Source organism: Ascaphus truei, chromosome 2 (assembly GCF_040206685.1).
Source record: "Ascaphus truei isolate aAscTru1 chromosome 2, aAscTru1.hap1, whole genome shotgun sequence".
Classification (NCBI taxonomy): Eukaryota; Metazoa; Chordata; class Amphibia; order Anura; family Ascaphidae; genus Ascaphus; species Ascaphus truei.
This window is the reverse complement of record NC_134484.1, coordinates 155,465,014-155,482,884: the sequence shown is the minus strand read 5'-3', so window position 1 is coordinate 155,482,884 and position 17,871 is coordinate 155,465,014. Positions and strand designations below refer to the sequence as shown.

Below are 17,871 nucleotides of genomic sequence, written 5' to 3'. Positions count from 1 at the left end.
TCATCATCTCCAACAGAAGGGAATACGTATATCCTGGAGATGGAGGGGGTGTGTTTGGGGAGTCCCGTGGTGTGATTGGTGTTGGCACCGTGAAGGACAAATCCAGGGATTGAGAGTGTGCATGGGGGGATGGGGTGGTAATGCGGTTCCTCCATGGGAGAATAAGGCACCTCCAGGTAACCCTCCTGCTCCTGCATTGGACATACAGGGCAGGGACTCCAAGCAAAGAATATATCCCTGCGATGTTCCTCTTAATATTCTCGAGACGAACACCCATGCACCTATCCATCCTCTCCATTGTCTCAAAAAGACGATCCATCTTGGCCTCCATTCTGCCCTTGTATTGCTCGGTTGAGTTGTAAGTTAATTTGATATCTCTAAAAATACCCAGCATGTGGACGACCGAGCTGGATCTGCTGCAAGGAGTGTTGGTGTCATCCAGATGGACATCGCCGTGGGTGGGTGCCTGGAGGAGGTGACCTGGGGGTTTCTGGACGAACATTGGTGTGGCTGGGTGCTGGAGGAGGTGGTTTTAAGGAAAAATTTCAGGGAGGGTAGATAGCCAGTAAGTACATAAAATAGAAGAAAAAAACACAAAATAGTGCAATGCTGTCTGATGTCTGTAGCAGGTATAATAAACTGCATATAAGAGTGCACTAACATAGTCCAAAAATACAGCAGGCCCATAAACCCAGGGGAAATCTTGTGAAGTGGATCTCACTGGGGGCCTAACAAATTGTTCTCTTTTCCTTTAAACTGGGACGGCAAAGCGTCTGGTGGACAAAATCAGCGAGGCTAATGATGAGCTCTGTGCAGCAACAGTCAAGACTGTTCTAGAGAACAGTCACAATATCACAGCATCTGAGACCAGCATCAGGGGGATGAGAAGCCAATTGGGATGAACATATGGATGAATCAAGTAAGTGTCTTACTGTAATAAAGTACAGTATAATGCAATAGCTTGCAGAGTGACGGAACAGTGATAGAATTGGGTTGATACTGTAATTACTGTGCAGTAGTTAGTGCAGTGCTTTACTTTATACTTGTAGGACTGTACAGGTAAAGTGTTGTACACTACTGTAGATAAAAGTGTGGTTTTACTGTACCTGTAAAATTCTTCCTTGTCATTATAGAGCATATTCTTAGGGAAATACAAAGGTAGTGATTTTATAAATGTGAAAATTGATTAAATACGAAAAAAAATGCATCCCATAATGTTTTTTTTTAAAAATCCCACAATTATTCAGCCCTTCTCAAAAAAAACAAAACCCATTTTTTTTTGTTTGGACTTGAAATTCACATTAGCAGTGAAGTCATTCTAGATAAATCACAATGCCGGACATATCAGCCATACGCATGCTGTGAACACAGGAAAAGTAATTTCTCAGCCAAGCGCTCACAATTATTCTCTCCTCAAGAAAAAAAATGTTACTTAGAAATTAAACGAAAACATTTTTTTTAGAGTCCAATTGGCAGTGAAGGCTTTCTAAACTAGTTCACAATGTGCATGCGTGTGGAACCCTTCAATAGAAATCATAGTATCAAATAATTATTTTGATAAGTTCAGTGTACCATTATTTGCGAAGGCATTATAATGTACAGTACACCCCATTAACCAGGAAGTGGAATAAAAGCAAGAAAAATCTTGGAGTGAAATTTTGTTACAGATTAAGACATGTACAGTAATTGAATCGATCACATACTGTGACAGTGCATAGTGTGTTGTCCAAAATAATAGCGTGGCAAAGTTTTAAAAGCGTGAAGCTGGTAATACTGACTGTATAAAAGTAAAAAAAGGCAACATTTAAAAAAAGCGATATTAGAGTTCCATTGAACTTCATCCTTATCTTTTTGTGACACTCGATTTCAAAGTTTCTTTTCTGGAAAAAAATTATGCTATAAGTTCCGGTAGTGCGCATGCGTCAAGTCACGCTCTAGTGCGCATGTGTACAAGCATTGATGGTCTATAGTATGGTAGGCATACACTACTGTATACTGAAGTGTCATTGGGAATTAAAATTAATACTGTATAGTACATTATATTTATCTTCATTATAAACTTTGCCTACCGGGTGGAGATGAGACAATGTCAGAGGTGTATTGTGCGTACAAGCTGGGGTCACTCATGCAGTCTGCGTTAAAGTTGACAGGTGCCTGCTGAAGCTCAAAATCAGGCATGCCAGGTAGCAAGGATTACGGTTCACCAGGTTTTCAGTGACGTCGGCCCGTTATTGCAATAATATTGGTAAAGCCGGTAGTGGGTTGATGGGAACTGCTCATATAGTCCCACCCCAGAGGGCGAGACAAACACACACTGACTCAATTTAGGGTTGTAGCATCCCTAAAAAAGAGGGGGAAGGTACAAGGTCTGAGCCCAGGATTGAGCATTACACATGGTCCCACCTCCACCCCTGTCACTCAAGGAAACTGCTTGTGTGGGGAAAACCCAAGATTGGGCATGACACTGCCTGCACTTACCAGGACATGCATGTCAGGGAGACAGACTGGTAACCAGACCAGGCATGGCTAAAGTCTAAGCATATAATGTAGGGTTTTGAGATACACCAAACAGTTTTTGTAGTGCTTCAATATTTACAATATTGCTCTTTTCAATCATATTACCAGCACTGCCGAAGGGCTCTATAGATGTCTTTTTAACACAGATAAGGGAAACCACAGTGTTGTTGTAAGCTTGGGTATTTGTGTATGCTTATATATTTGTGTACACTTTATGGTAAAGGAAACCAATTGTTCTCAGCTACTGTAGTACATCTATGGGAGTGTTTTAAGCCATGAGTGTACAGAGTGAGTGTGCTCAGGCTAATGTTTTACCTATGTTAAATCCCAACTCTACTCCCTATAGTAAAATAGAGTACATATTGTATAAAGCAGTTGGTTTATGCAGGTATTTGTGGCTAAGTGTAGAAGAAAGGGCTAATTTTACCTGTTTTTGTAAAGATCTTACAAAATAGGAAAGTAAAACATGCCTGAAACAATAACAGTGAAATAAAAAGTCAATGTGGCAGCAATTGAAAATATCTCTTCACAACATTAAGATGTGTTAGAAAGGTAATAGCAAGTGCTGCCTGGAAATGAATTAATAAGAAACCTCTTCAATGCTCTTAACTTGTTTTTTTTTTTTATAAACTGAAAATGTAATTATAAACCATACAGCAAAGGATCCATACACAATTGATAGCAAAAACTAAGTTTATAATCTTTACTGGTTTAATAAGTGCTTGTAGTTTACCAAGGAAAGGTAAATCAGAGCTGAGCTACGTAAAACTATTTTTGAAAGCGCACTATAATCGCCATTTCATCATTAACAATATTTAGCATCAGTACTGTTCTGATATAGCTACTAAATGATTTCAAAATGAAATATGTGATCAGAATAAAATGCTAATCTGTAAAACAAAACATTTGTTTGACTTCAGATGTGGGACTAAACCTCCTCAATGACTTGCAAGCCCATTTTCTGGACAAAGTGTTGCTGAGGATATATGAACTTTCATTGTCGACCCGAAGCTGATCGAGCAAGTCGCACATTTTGAGAAACACACATCCTGGATAAAATGTATTTGCATGCTCTTAAACTCCCAAACAGCCCTTCTTTCTAAAACCTTACTATTGCTCTGCTTGGGTAAGTCACACATGAAAGAGAAAAAATGGGAACATACTGTATGACAGTATTTCCCCAAATGAAAAACAATAAGACGGACAATAATCCAATAACAAGTGAGTAAAATCTATATTCCCCTGCTGCTATTGCTGGTGTTTCCGAGTCCTTATTCACCTAGAAAAGTTCTGACTATCCATCCTTTTTACAGAAAAAGAAAGGTAACATGATTAACCTTCTGTACAGCCATTGATTATATCTATTATAATAAAAATTAAGTAATGCATACAAACATCAAATACAATGTGAAATGGGGGATGTGTTTTAAGGTTTCCAGATAGCAATACTAGGGCAAAAGTGAAGCATACAAATGACACCCGATTTATCAAAGAGTAAGGTAATTTATTGTTTTAAATGTTCCTTGATGCATCGGTCATGTTGAATACCCGATCGATACCTTTTAAATGAAATTATGTGTATTTTTTTTTATTTATAACTAGTTATTTTCTTTATAAGTAAATAGCAATTACTGGTGTAATATTTAGAATAGCCATATTGTTAAAATAATGCATATTGTTACCGTACTACAGTATAAATAATGAAACATCCTTGCTGCATCAAATAATTTTTTGGGTTGATACAGTACATAGCAAATTAATTCTGTACTATCACTATTAACAGTAATTTTAACATTTGAACTTGACGGGTGATTAATGCAATTCTATTTGATTTTGTTGAACACAGAATTTTTTTTTTTAGTACATTCCATTTACATCTGTAAACCAAGCTCAGGCCATTTCTGTGCTCCAAAACAAATTCAACAAATACTTTTTTATTCAGCTGGTGTGAAATGAGAAACATGAGCTTTGTATGCTCTGAAATATTAATGACCCAAGAGAACAAAGGACTCTGAAACCACAGCTGCATTCAGCCTACATCTGCATCGCCCCAAAGACAGATGCCTGATGGGGTTCCCAAATAGCTGCTCCCCTCTGCACAGAGCCAGCGTGCTAAGGGTTAATATCTGCATTTGCTTACAGCTGTGATCCAACCCTGTGGAATGTTAATGACCCAAGAGGAAAAAAGACTATGAGACCACAGCTGCATTCAATCTGAACCCCTTCAGCCTACATCTGTGCCTCCCACAAGGAGGACAGCCGTTGGTCCAGTCGAAGGGCAGCTAAAGGTTGTGAGCCATTTGTTGACATTCGCTGATGTTGGAAGATGTTAACGTTTCTCTATTTCAATCTCAAACTCACCAGCCCTTTTGTCCCCTGTACCCAATTTTGCAACTCTAACTGTCAATGAAATGTCTGTGAATTGACTGTACAACCTCTGTTCATTTAATTTAACCATGTATTGTTCATAACTCTGTGCCCAGGACATACTTGAAAATGAGAGGTAACTCTCAATGTATACTTCCTGGTAAAACATTTTAAAAATAAATAAGAGTTGTGCATGCAAGTGCAATTGAAATTGATTTTAACTTGCCAATTTTGCGCTAAAGGCCACGTTTTAGTTTCAGTTTAGTGCCTAAGTGTCAAAGTCCTACAATTGACTTTTGCAACTCCAAACTAACAAATAAATCTACTTTTCAAGAGAGTTTAATAGAGTACATCAGGTTGTTTAACAGCTGTGAGGGATTGTGAATGCCCTTGAACATAGACAAACATCCTCGTATTTCTTCTCTTGTTTGTAAATGACAATCTCCTGGCCATTGAAAGGTTTGTGATTTGTGCAATTAATCTTGTACAATAATTTACGGGTTATTTAATGCTCCGATATATGCATGCAAAAATGCAGTGTTCAGTGAAGCTAAATATTAGTAAATTAAGGGTAGGTCGATGAAGAGTATCTTAAGTAGAAAAATTATGGCTTTAATTCTATTCATAATAACAGGTAAATAAATATACGGTAACACTAAAACATATATGTTCTAGCAATAAATGCTTTCTCTCCATTCATACATTGCTAGAATAAAGATACATAACATTTGCATTAAATTAGCACTATCGGAAAGTATTTGGGATTAACTATATCAATTTTCCTTTTACTCGTCACTTTTTCTGCATGTCTCTACCTATCAGAAAACAGTATTCACTTCCGGACATACTCATCTCCTCGCAGGGCCCCTAAAATTAGCAATATCTCTCCTCAACCTGTCACAACATCTCAAACGTGCTGTCACCACAAAGAATAAGTTAAAGGATTTTACTTCTAGAGGTCCTCGGTCCCCCGTTTACTGGAAAAATATGATTAACACACATCGATTGTAGTAAAATCTTTGAAAATGCAGTTACTCACTTCAAAACATGCCAGAGCCCAAAGAGAGTACTTATTACGTGTAAGGGGGTCACCCCCAGTTCCCCTGATCTTCCTTTGCCCCCTGCCTTACCCCTGTGGCAGTGGGGGAAGGGGACGGCGACTTCTCCCGGCGGGCACCGCCATCTTGGTTGCAGCACGAGGTTCGCGCAATGCGCAGAGGTTGGCCAGGGTAGCGGTGGCCATCGCCAGTGTGCCAGAGCTCTGGGAGGTTGTGCAGGCGCAGTTAAGCATAGCGGCGGCCATTACAGCGTTGCACATGCACAGTAAAGATCGCGCACGCGATCCCCATAGGAAAGAGCTGTGCCAAGGACTACAATTCCCAGCAGCCTCTGGGAACTGCACTTTCACCCTGGTCACTGGCAGCATTGAAGCCAATAGAGCTGGAGAGTTGCAAAATTGTTGTGTGCAGACAGGGTTTTTGTCAGTTGGAGCTGGGGAAGGAAGGGTGTAGGGAGCAAGTGGCTCCTACACCAGGTAAGGTCCCCCATATCCCAGGCAGGCCCCAACTCCCCACCAGGCTAGTGGGTAATTAATAAGGGACGGCCCCAGGTTAGGGACCCTGCCCTTAGGTGTGTGTGGTGTGCTGTCTTGTCAGGGTCACGGCTGTCAGTGCTGTGAGGTCTGACAAGAAGGCATCGTGTGTTTGTGCAGCACGTTTGCTGCAAGTACCCAGCAGGTTGCTGTGCGTTGCTGCAGGCGCTGGGAGTACTAGGTAGGAATTAGTAGTCAGGACCGGGAATAGCTAGGGGAACGGAGTAGGCCAGCAAACCCCTAGGCCCCAGATAAATCTGTGCCTGCTGCGGGGCACAGTTCCTGAGGCCCATGCTACTGTGGCCTACAGAACCCGCAGAGGAAGAGGCTGCTGACCTCTCTACTGGGGTGATCGATGCTGTTGACCCATCTACCCCAGCCACGAAGGTTTCGGAGGGCCCGTGCGCTCTAACCCCGGTTCTAGACTCGTTTCCACACTCAGAACCGCAGATCCTGGAATCACAGGGTACGGTTTCTCTACCCCCATCCTCTCTTAGTTATTCCATCGACCAACAACCAGCTGTGGTGATGCGCCAGCCGGTGGACCACACAAGTGAAGCTGGAGATAAAGAGACATTTATCCCATCTGCTGCGGATCCTGATATGGGCCTGTGTGCCCTACAATGGCCAGTCCGGCCTACTACGATGGTACCATCGGTCCTAGGCTGGGGATCAGTACCTAACGATGACCAGGGTGAGTTGACTACCCCAGGGGTGTCGGGTGTGAGCTTCCAGGTGGCCGCGGAGCACGGTAGCTTCTTAAGTCTGGCCACCAGGGTGATTGGCTCCACTCGGCATCGCGTCCTGGCAGAGGTGTCTCCCTTAGAAGATAACTGTCCAGTGGTGTGAGTGGACCAGTACCTACCGCCTATCATCCAGGCGAAGAGAAAAGTCAGCCCCATCGTGATGTCCCCACGTGATGTCAGCCCCACAGATGGTACCTGACAGTGTTCCAGATGAACCGGAATCCATCGCAAGACAGCGGAGTGGTGAGGAACCTCCTTACTCCCCACAGGCTCCGATAGAGGCGGCCGTGGAAAAGGCTTCCGACCTGAGTGTGAGCCCGTGCGCTCCGACCCAAATGGTCCCAGGACTGGAATCCAACGCTCCCGAGTTTTCAGAAAGTGAGTGGACTGCCCCAGAAGTGCCGGGGACAAGTCCCAAGACAGCCGATGTGGTAACAGTCAGCATTACAGATGACCTGCTGGCCACCGTGACTCAATGCAGTGGTAAGGTATCAACCCTTTACCCCCTGCAGGATGTAACAAAGACTTTGAGTATGGAGACATTGCTAATCGCTCGCTTCCCAGTGGAAGCCTCCCAAGTGCGTAGAGACAAGGACTGTGTTGTGAGTGATACCGTGAAATTTGTCTCCTTTAAGCCCAAAGAGGAGCGCTCCATTCACCAGGTGGTGGACCGCGGAAAGGGTCAAGGCCTCCTGGCCTACCGCATCCATGCCGCGGGTGGCTGGGTAAAGGTCTGGCCAAGAGACACTGTGCTATTCCTTCCACCAGGGGGAGGAAGTAGTATAGAACCAGTGACTGTTGCAGATGACCACAATCTCAAAGAGTCTAAAGAGACTCCAGTGTTGGTAACGGAGACTACCCAGGCGGAGGCTCACAAAAGTAAAAGTGAGGTACCCGCACATAATCAGTTAGGGGCACCCCACCATTGGTCTCAGCAAACAGCTCAAATTCAGCTGGCCTCGGGTATTACTGTGTGTGATATGCCATGTATCAGTGAGGTTAAAGGCAACATGTTAAGATGTACAGTTTATGCAATGTATTTTTATTGTGTAACTTTCTGTAATGTGATGCTGTTCTCCAAGCGGGGATGTTGGTATTTTCAGCAGGGGGAGAGTGTAAGGTGGTCACCCCCGGTTCCCCTGATCTTCCTTTGCCCCCTGCCTTACCCCTGAGGCAGTGGGGGAAGGGGACGGCAACTTCTCCCGGCGGGCACCGCCATCTTGGTTGCGGCGCAAGGTTTGCGCAATGCCCAGAGATTGGCCAGGGTAGCGGTGGCCATCGCCAGTGTGCCAGAGCTCTGGGAGGTTGCGCAGGCACAGTTAAGCGTAGCGGCGGCCATTACAGCGTCGCACATGCGCAGTAAAGATCGCGCACGCGGTCCCCATAGGAAAGAGCTGTGCCAAGGACTACAATTCCCAGCAGCCTCTGGGGACTGCACTTTCACCCTGGTCACAGGCAGCATTGAAGCCAATAGAGCTGGAGAGTTGCAGAGTTGCAACAATGTTGTGTGCAGACAGGATTTTTGTCAGTTGGAGCTGGGAGCAGGAAGGGGAAGGAAGGGTGTAGGGAGCAAGTGGCTCCTACACCAGGTAAGGTCCCCCATATCCCAGGCAGACCCCAACTCCCCACCAGGCTAGTGGGTAATTAATAAGGGACGGCCCCAGGTTAGGGACCCTGCCCTTAGGTGTGTGTGGTGTGCTGTCTTGTCAGGGTCACGGCTGTCAGTGCTGTGAGGTCTGACAAGAAGGCATTGTGTGTTTGTGCAGCATGTTTGCTGCAAGTACCCAGCAGGTTGCAGTGCGTTGCTGCAGGCGCTGAGAGTACTAGGTAGGAATTAGTAGTCAGGACCGGGAATAGCTAGGGGAACAGAGTAGGCCAGCAAACCCCTAGGCCCAAGATAAATCTCACTCCCCAGCTTGTGGCACTACAGGGACAGGCCCTAGGTTAGGGACCCAGCCCCATTAGCCATTTGCTAGTTAGGGACACATCGGATACTGTGTTTCCTGCTGAGAGCCTTGGGCTCAAGTCTCTGCCATTAAAGAGAGCTGGACTATCTTCAGGGTGGGATCACCCCTGACGGATCACCACGCGGGTGGATCCTGGATGTCGTGTAGGAACTCGTCTGATCCTTTGTGAAGTCCCGTTGCAGGCCCGAGCACTGGAGTGCTCGGCAGGTAACCTTTATCAACAAGTGCACCAACGATCCTATTAGCTTCACTAGTGACTGCGCAGTCACACATATCCTCTCTCTGTAAGAGTGCGGGACATTGTGTGGGGATTACTGGACACGGGGTGGGATCACCCGGTGTAGGTGGGAGCGTCCTGCGAGACGCAGTATTCAGTGTCTCCTCTAGAGAGGGACACCTGTTGATTATTGTTCTGTTGATGTTATATGCCCAAGTATGTTTCCTATGCCCGAGTAATAGCATTATTGGTTATTACACATACGGTGTGCTGAGTATTTGTATGTGTCCTGCGAAGAACAATTCCCGCTCTGCTGGGAACCATCGCAGGTGGAGGCGCTGCACCGAGTACAGGGTTACTCCTAATATAATTGCCCCAGGTTCCCCGTGGCGGAAGGTCAGCCCTCCTGTGAGCCTAACAGGTAAAGCACCACACCTGGTAACATTAGGTTCTCCGCACCTACACTCTATCTGCGATTGGGTGGGGGAATACCCGTTACATACATTTTAGATTTAATATACAAAAGTAGTGCAGTGCTTAGTTACAGAAAAAAATGTTATTAGAAACATACAGTATAATATGCAGATAGTTTAATAAAATAACAGGATAAAAGAGAGAACCTATACGTTACAAACACCCAAAATCAGCTGCTTCCCAAATGACGTCTTTGGAGATTGGAAGATAAGAATTCACATGTCTTTGCATAAAATACCTTGTTGAATTCTAAATTCGTATCACAAACGTATGGTTCTTATCCTAAAAGCCCCTGCATTGGGGACAGAGTAAACCCACCTTAACTGCCCCTCATCACTCTCTAATGACATTTGTATGGCTTGAGGAAAGAAAAAAATATATATTTTTTGAATTGCAAAATGCCTGAGTATAAAAATTACACCATAACTTTATTTCTATAATACCTAAGAGAATGCCACATTCGCTGTTGCATTTGTATAATTAAAATACACATGTGAACACCCACCTCAATAGATGGTAACTTTAATCTTTGAAGGTGAAATATGTATCTGATATGTTACATAGACCAACCTCTGAGATTTGATATCAATTTATCAGTTGAGCTCACTTGTCATAAATAAATGCGTCATAAATTAACCTTCTGTGTGCTGAAGTGCTAGAATACTGAATATAGATAGGGCCTATCATCACATTAGGTAAGAAACTTATTTGCAATAACTTGAACTCCAAAGGTTATATTTTATGAGTGTACTGTAGTTGCATATCCTATTAATGGGCCTAATTATGTATGTATGTCTTTATTTATATAGTGCCATTAATGTACATAGCGCTTCACAGCAGTAATACACATGACAATCATATAAATAACAAATAATACAAATAGATCATGGGAATAAGTGTTCAGACATAAAAGTAACATTTCGGAAGACGAGTCCTTGCTTCGAAGAGCTTACAATCTAATTATCATTAGACACGTTTAGTTATGGTTTGTACTGAATTCATCATTGGTAATTCTGTGCTTAATATTTAAAAGTAAAGTCAACATATTCCTTTGGAAATGGGCTTGGCTTCCTGCTACCCAGGTTACTATGATTCACCATGAAAGACTCATTGGTTATTTATTAATAGGAGTTCTGTTTCTCACTCGAAGAGGAAGGCTCTATAAGCAAGAGCGCTGTGTCTTTGTGTATAGGATTGCCTAAAGAAGTTAATACTATAATTTGTCTGGGAAAATGGAAAAACAACACTCTCTAAAATTGAATATAAATATGTAGTGTCTTGACATAGGATTTGCATAACCAGACAAGTTCTGAAACATTTATTTAATAAACCCTTTTGAGTGATTGTATTGAACTTACTGTCCTTTTCATCTTGAGTTCTGTAACTGTAAAAATCATTGTGCTTTCCTGTCACTACTCCCAGATATAAGAACACAACATTAATGCAATGTCTGAAATGGCAGTGGCATGTCAACAAATAACAACTTATTGAATTCATCCAGCATTACTGCCAGGTGTAGTTGAAGTTTTTCTGTTAGATCTCATTCATATATTCTAATTATTCAAAATTAGTTCTATTTAAGTAATAATCCCGGAAGAACAGGGCATTACTGACCAATAATGCCCTGGCTGGAAGAGTTGAAGTTGACTTTAACCCAGCAGGGCATTATTGGCCAGTAATGCCCTGTTCTGAGGGGATTATTACTATTATAGGCTAAATTTAGGCTTTTTCATAAATAATAGACACTTTTGTATAGTTACAGGCATACCCCGCATTAACGCCCGCAATGGGACCGGAGCATGTATATAAAGCGAAAATGTACTTAAAGTGAAGCACTACCATTTTCCCACTTATTGATGCATGTACTGTACTGCAATCGTCCTATACGTGCATAACTGATGTAAATAACGCATTTGTAACAGGCTCTATAGTCTCCCCGCTTGCACACAGCTTCGGTACAGGTAGGGAGCCGGTATTTCTGTTCAGGACGTGCTGACAGGCGCATGCGTGAGCTGCCGTTTGCCTATTGGGCGATATGTCCTTACTCGTGAGTGTACTTAAAGTGAGTGTCCTTAAACCGGTGTATGCCTGTATATAGATTTTTTTATTAAAATAAAATGGTAAATACATTAAAGCACCTCTATAAACACTTACACTGCAGCTATCTATATCCACACACTGCCGCCCCCTCTGTGTACACACACACACTGCAGCTCTACACACACACACACACACACACACACACACACACACACACACACACACACACACACACAACACAGCAGGTCAGCACACACAAACAAACTGCTGCTACAAGCAAACTCTGCTGCTGCTACACCCATAAAACACAACAGCACACCACACACACACACACACACCCAAACACTGCTACTGACACACTGACACACACACATGCACGCACTGCAGCTCTACACACACATCAGCTCCACACATACACAGCAGCTCTACACACAACACAGCAGGTCTACACAAAACAAACTGCTGCTACATACAAACTCTGCTGCTACTGTACACACACATACATCACAACAGCACACCACACACACACACACAAACGCTGCTGCTGCTGACACACTGACACACAAATGCTGCTGCTGCTACTGACACACTGACACATACACACACAAACACTGCTGCTGCTGCTACACTGACACACTGACACAAACACACACAAACACTGCTGCTGCTGCTGCCACACTGAGACACTCACACTGCTGCTGACGCACTGACACAAACAGTACTGCTGCTGCTGCTGACACACTGACACACACACACACTGCTGCTGCTGACAAACTGACACACTGAAACACACAAACGCTGCTGCTGCTGACACACTAACACACACACACACTGCTGCTGCTGACACTGACCCAAACACACACAAACACTGCTGCTGCCACACTGACACACACACACAAACACTGCTACTGACACACTCACGCACAAACACTTCTACTGCTGCTGCTGCTGACACACACACTGCTACAGACACACTGACTGACAAACACACACACAGAAACAGTAGCCACAAACAAACTGCAGAGAGCCACTCACTTGCTTTGCAGGTACAGTACACACTCTATCCCCCCCTCACTGAATCTGTTGGCTCTGTTCCGGAGGGAGGGGGATGAGTCACTGCCTGCGGCTTCCTAGGGACCAATCCCCTGCCCTTTATCAGAGCTGTTCCTACCTATGGACCAATCCCCTGCCCTGTCTCTGAAAAAAAAAAAGAAAAGCCGATTGGCTGGAAATAAACAGATTGAAATAAACACATTTCAAGCTGCAAAAATTCAGAGCATTACTGAATGAATAATTTTAACCAATCAGTGAGCAGGGAATTCAGTAATGCCTTGAATTTTGCAGATTTATCCTATAATTAAGTAAAAATCCCTGAAGAACAGGGCCAATAATGCCCTGGCTGGAAGAGTTGAAGGCCCGAGGCGAAGCCGAGGGACTTTAACCCAGCCAGGGCATTATTGGCCAGTAATGCCCTGTTCTGAGGGGATTATTACTATTATACTGCTGCGGCCAAGTTTATTCGAGCATTTGCCCGTTCTTGGCCGCAGCAGTATCCTGGCGCGCGCCGGAGGGTGACGGGCGCGCGCCGAAGGAGCGGAAGAGCGCCCTCCGATCGGGGCGCTCTCCCTACCGCCGCCGGGTCCCCCGGAACCCCCTGCCGCCGTCCCGCGATCGCGGGACACCAGGGCTCCCTCGGGGAGCCCTGGACGCGCGTGCAGGGGGCGCAGGCTCACCGACGCGCGGCACGCCGAGGGGCGGCCACTAGCAAGCCGGGAAATCTCCCGGCTTGCGGAACCGGCCACACTTTAATAAAGTGTGTCGGTAGTGTACTGTAGGCTAAATGTAGGCTTTTTTCATAAACAATAGACACTTTTGTATAGTTATATAGATTTGTTTAGGTAAATAGATGAAACCAACTCTATATACACTTACACTGCAGATGTCTATATCCACACACTGCCACCCCCTCTGTGTACACACACACACATACACACACACACACACACACACAAACAACACAGCACCTCTACACACACACAGCAGCTCAACACACAACACAGCAGATCTACACACAAACTGCTGCTACACACACACACACACACAGCACCTCTACAAACAAAGGCACACACACATACACACTGGAGCTCTACACACATGCAGCCAGGTCTCCCCAGCCTGTCAGCACCCCCCTCACCTAGCTGCCGATCGCGGGTGCCACCGAGTCCAATGGCGGCTCCGCCCGGCGGTGGCAGAGGTGAGGGTGGTCAGGTCCCGGCTCGGGGGTTGCCGGGGACGCGTGCGGCCGGTTGCCAAGGCCGCACGCTCGTCACAGGGATCCCGGCGCTCCCAGAGCAGGACTGTGAGGGCGCCGCCATGTTGCGCCAGTTCGCTCAGCGCAGTAAGCCCCCGGCAGCCCGACGGGAGGCAGGGACAGCTCAGGAAAGGTCGAGGCGGCCATTAGATGTTCGTGCATGCGCAGGAGAGGCGAGCACGCGGCCCCAATGTGTTTCTAGGCTCCATGGGACTACAACTCCCATGGAGCATAGCGAGACAGGCACCAGGTGCCTCATAGGAGCCAATAGGGCTGCAGGATTGCACTAGGCCAGAAAGGATACATTTCGCGCACTGAGCCACGCTAGTCAGTTGGAGCCGGGGAGCTGTGAGGGAAGGAAGGGTGCGGGGAGCGAGTGCAGCTCCTGCACCCAGATAGGTACCCACACCCCAGGTAGGCCCCAACTCCCCACAAGGTTAGTGGGTAATTGAATAGGGACGGCCCAAGATAGGGACGCTGCCCTTAGTGTTAGTGTGCTGTCTTGTCAGGGTCACGGCTGTCAGTGCCGTGAGGTCTGACAAGCAGGCACCGTGTTGCGCAGCACATTGGCTGCAAGCATCCAGTGGGTTACAGCTTGTTGCTGCAGGCATTAGGACCGTTAGTTAATAGTGAGGCAGAGGGGACTCGGGTTATACGGGAGGAGGTAGTGTGGGTGCAGGGGGTCAGGGACCCCTGCAGAAGATAGGCTACCCCGTAGGCCCTAGGAGTTTTCCCCCAAAGCCATTACAGGTTGCTGTGCTGTAGGGACGGCCTATAGTATAGCGCGTGTCACGTAGTACCAGGGATAGACAGGGACACAGCGGCTGCTGCGCACCACGAGAGACGACTTGGGCTCAAGTCGGTACCCAGAGACAAGAGACTATCTCCAGGGTGGGATCGCCCCTGGGGGACCCCAAGCAAGGATTCACTGGACCGGATCAGACGGGATCCCAGAACGACTGATCCTTTGCGAAGCTGTTGCGGCTCCGAGCACCGGAGGGGAGTAATGGTCACGCTGACGGCGCTTAGACACCAGATTCCTTACAGTAACCCCCCCCCCCTTCAGGAACGGCCTCAGGACGGTCCTTAAATGGTTTGTTTGGAAACTTCTTCCTGAAAGTCTTCAGAAGAACCGGAGCGTGGATATCACGAAGTGGAACCCAAGACCTTTCTTCTGGGCCGAAACCCTTCCAGTGCACGAGGAACTGCAGTTGACCCCTGGATATGCGAGAATCGAGCAGGGACTGGACCTCATATTCTTCCCTATTCTGGGTGATAACCGGATCAGGCCTACGGTTATGGTTGGGGAAGAAATGACTGGATACGAATGGCTTGAGTAGAGATGTGTGAAACAAGTTTGGTATCTTCATGCTGTCGGGAAGTTGAAGCCGGAATGCTACCGGATTAATCTGTTCAGTTATCGGAAAAGGGCCCAGGAACCTCGGCGCCAATTTTGGGGAAGGTACCTTCAAATAAATGTTTCTTGAGGACAGCCATACCATATCCCCTGATTTGTATCTGGGTGCAGGTCGGCGGTGGCGATCTGCCTGATGTATGGCCCGTTGAGAGGCGGTAAGAAGAGCAGACTGAATCTTGGACCATGCTGATTGCAGAGATGTGACACGGTCGTCTACAGCCGGGACTCCGGAAGGAATTTTGGAGACGGGAAGACATGGGGGATGAAAACCGTAATTGATGAAAAATGGCGACTCTCGGGTGGACTCGTTCGTAGCGGAGTTAAAAGCATATTCGGCCCATGGCAAAAGTTGTGCCCAATCATCCTGAGAATTGGAAATGAAACACCTCAGGTATTTTCCCAGGGACTGATTGACCCTTTCTGTTTGACCATTGTACTGAGGATGGTAAGCTGAGGAAAAAGAAGGATAGATCCCTAGTCTTTTGGTAAAAGTTCTCCAAAATCTAGATACGAACTGTGACCCTCTGTCAGACACGATGGACGAAGGAATACCATGAATGCGAAAGATGTGATCAGTGAAGATATCAGCAAGGGCGGGTGAGGTGGGAAGTCCTTTGAGCGGGATAAAGTGAGCCATCAGCTTTGACATTTTTAGTCCCAGGAATATATGACAGTTGGAAATTAAATCTGGAAAAGAACAAAGACCAGCGGGCTTGCCATGGACCCAGACGGCGAGCGTTCTCTATATATAATAAATTCTTATGGTCTGTGAGGATGGTGAACGGTTCCCTCGACCCTTCCAGGAGATGCCTCCATTCTTGAAGTGCCATTTTAACGGCCAGTAACTCTCTGTTCCTCACGTCGTAGTTCCTCTCCGCAGAGGTAAATTTCTTCTAAAAGAATGCGCAGGGATGCAATTTTTCTTGGGGTGAAGGTCTCTGGGATAGAATGGCACCGGCGCCAGAATCAGAGGCGTCCACCTCCAACACGAAAGGGAGATCAGTGTTGGGGTGATGGAGAACCGGTGCGGACACAAAAGCCTCCTTAAGTGTGTTGAAGGCGGTATTGGCCTCTGGTGACCAAACCGACGGATCGGCCCCCTTCTTCGTAAGGGCTGTGATAGGTGCAACAATTCTGGAGAAATCACGGATAAACTTGCGGTAGTAGTTTGCAAATCCCAGGAAGCGCTGGACGGATTTAAGAGTGTCGGGTCTAGGCCAGTTAGTAGCGGCTTTTAATTTGTCCGGATCCATCATGAAACCATCGCTGGAAATAATGTAGCCTAGAAACTGGGTCGAAGTCTGATGGAAGGTACATTTCTCCATCTTGGCATATAAGCGATGTTCACGAAGGCGAGAGAGTACGTAAGATGTATGGAAGATGTGGTCCTGTAAATCCTTTGAAAAAATCAGGATATCATCCAGATAGACTATGACAAAGTCGTTGAGTACTTTACGGAATACATCGTTAATGAAATCTTGAAAAACGGCCGGAGCATTACACAGTCCGAAAGGCATCACAAGGTATTCGTAGTGGCCACTACTCATGTTGAAGGCCGTTTTCCATTCTTCTCCTTGACGTATGCGTACAAGATTATAAGCTCCCCTGAGGTCCAGCTTGGAGAAGACTTTGGCACCTTGCAACCTATCAAAAAGTTCAGTGATAAAGGGGGGTGGGTAGCGATTCTTTACGGTGATGCGGTTAAGCCCTCTATAATCAATACAAGGTCTTAAAGTTCCATCCTTCTTTACTAAGAAGAACCCTGCTCCAGCTGGTGAAGTAGATGGACGAATAAAACCTTTCTTCAGGTTCTCCTGGATGTACTCGTCCATAGCCTTAGTTTCGGGGAGAGACAGAGGATAAGTCTTGGAATTAGGTAATGTGTAACCAGGAATCAGTCAATAGGACAGTCATATGACCTGTGTGGGGGTAGCAAGTCAGATTGTACCTTATTAAATACGTCCAGAATCTGGTGGTAAACCGTAGGGAGGTTCATCTCAGAAACGGTGGTATTCGCTAGGAGTCGCTGTGGTTCGCCTGACCTTGGTTCCCAAGTGATGGGGTTGGTGGATGTCCAATTGATCCATGGGTTGTGTAGTTGTAACCATGGCAAACCTAGGGTTATGGGTGTTCCCGGAGCCTGAATTACGTAGAGGGTCAGGGTTTTCTTGTGATTATCAGAGGAAAGTACAACCGGAACCGTCTCTAATGAGATAAATGCCGG

General features: G+C 45.9%; 1 protein-coding gene across 1 annotated transcript; it reads right to left on the bottom strand.

The window, feature by feature from the left end:
- Nucleotides 1-16,540: 16,540 nt before the first annotated feature.
- Nucleotides 16,541-16,972, bottom strand: LOC142488157 (uncharacterized). Its single transcript, XM_075588531.1, has one exon. The coding sequence runs from the start codon at nucleotides 16,970-16,972 to the stop codon at nucleotides 16,541-16,543; it is 432 nt and encodes a 143-aa protein (XP_075444646.1).
- Nucleotides 16,973-17,871: the final 899 nt, after the last annotated feature.

Coding starts and splice junctions, on each gene's coding strand:
- LOC142488157 (XM_075588531.1), bottom strand. CDS start 16,972: ATGGAGAAATGTACCTTCCATCAGACTTCGACCCAGTTTCTAGGCTAC.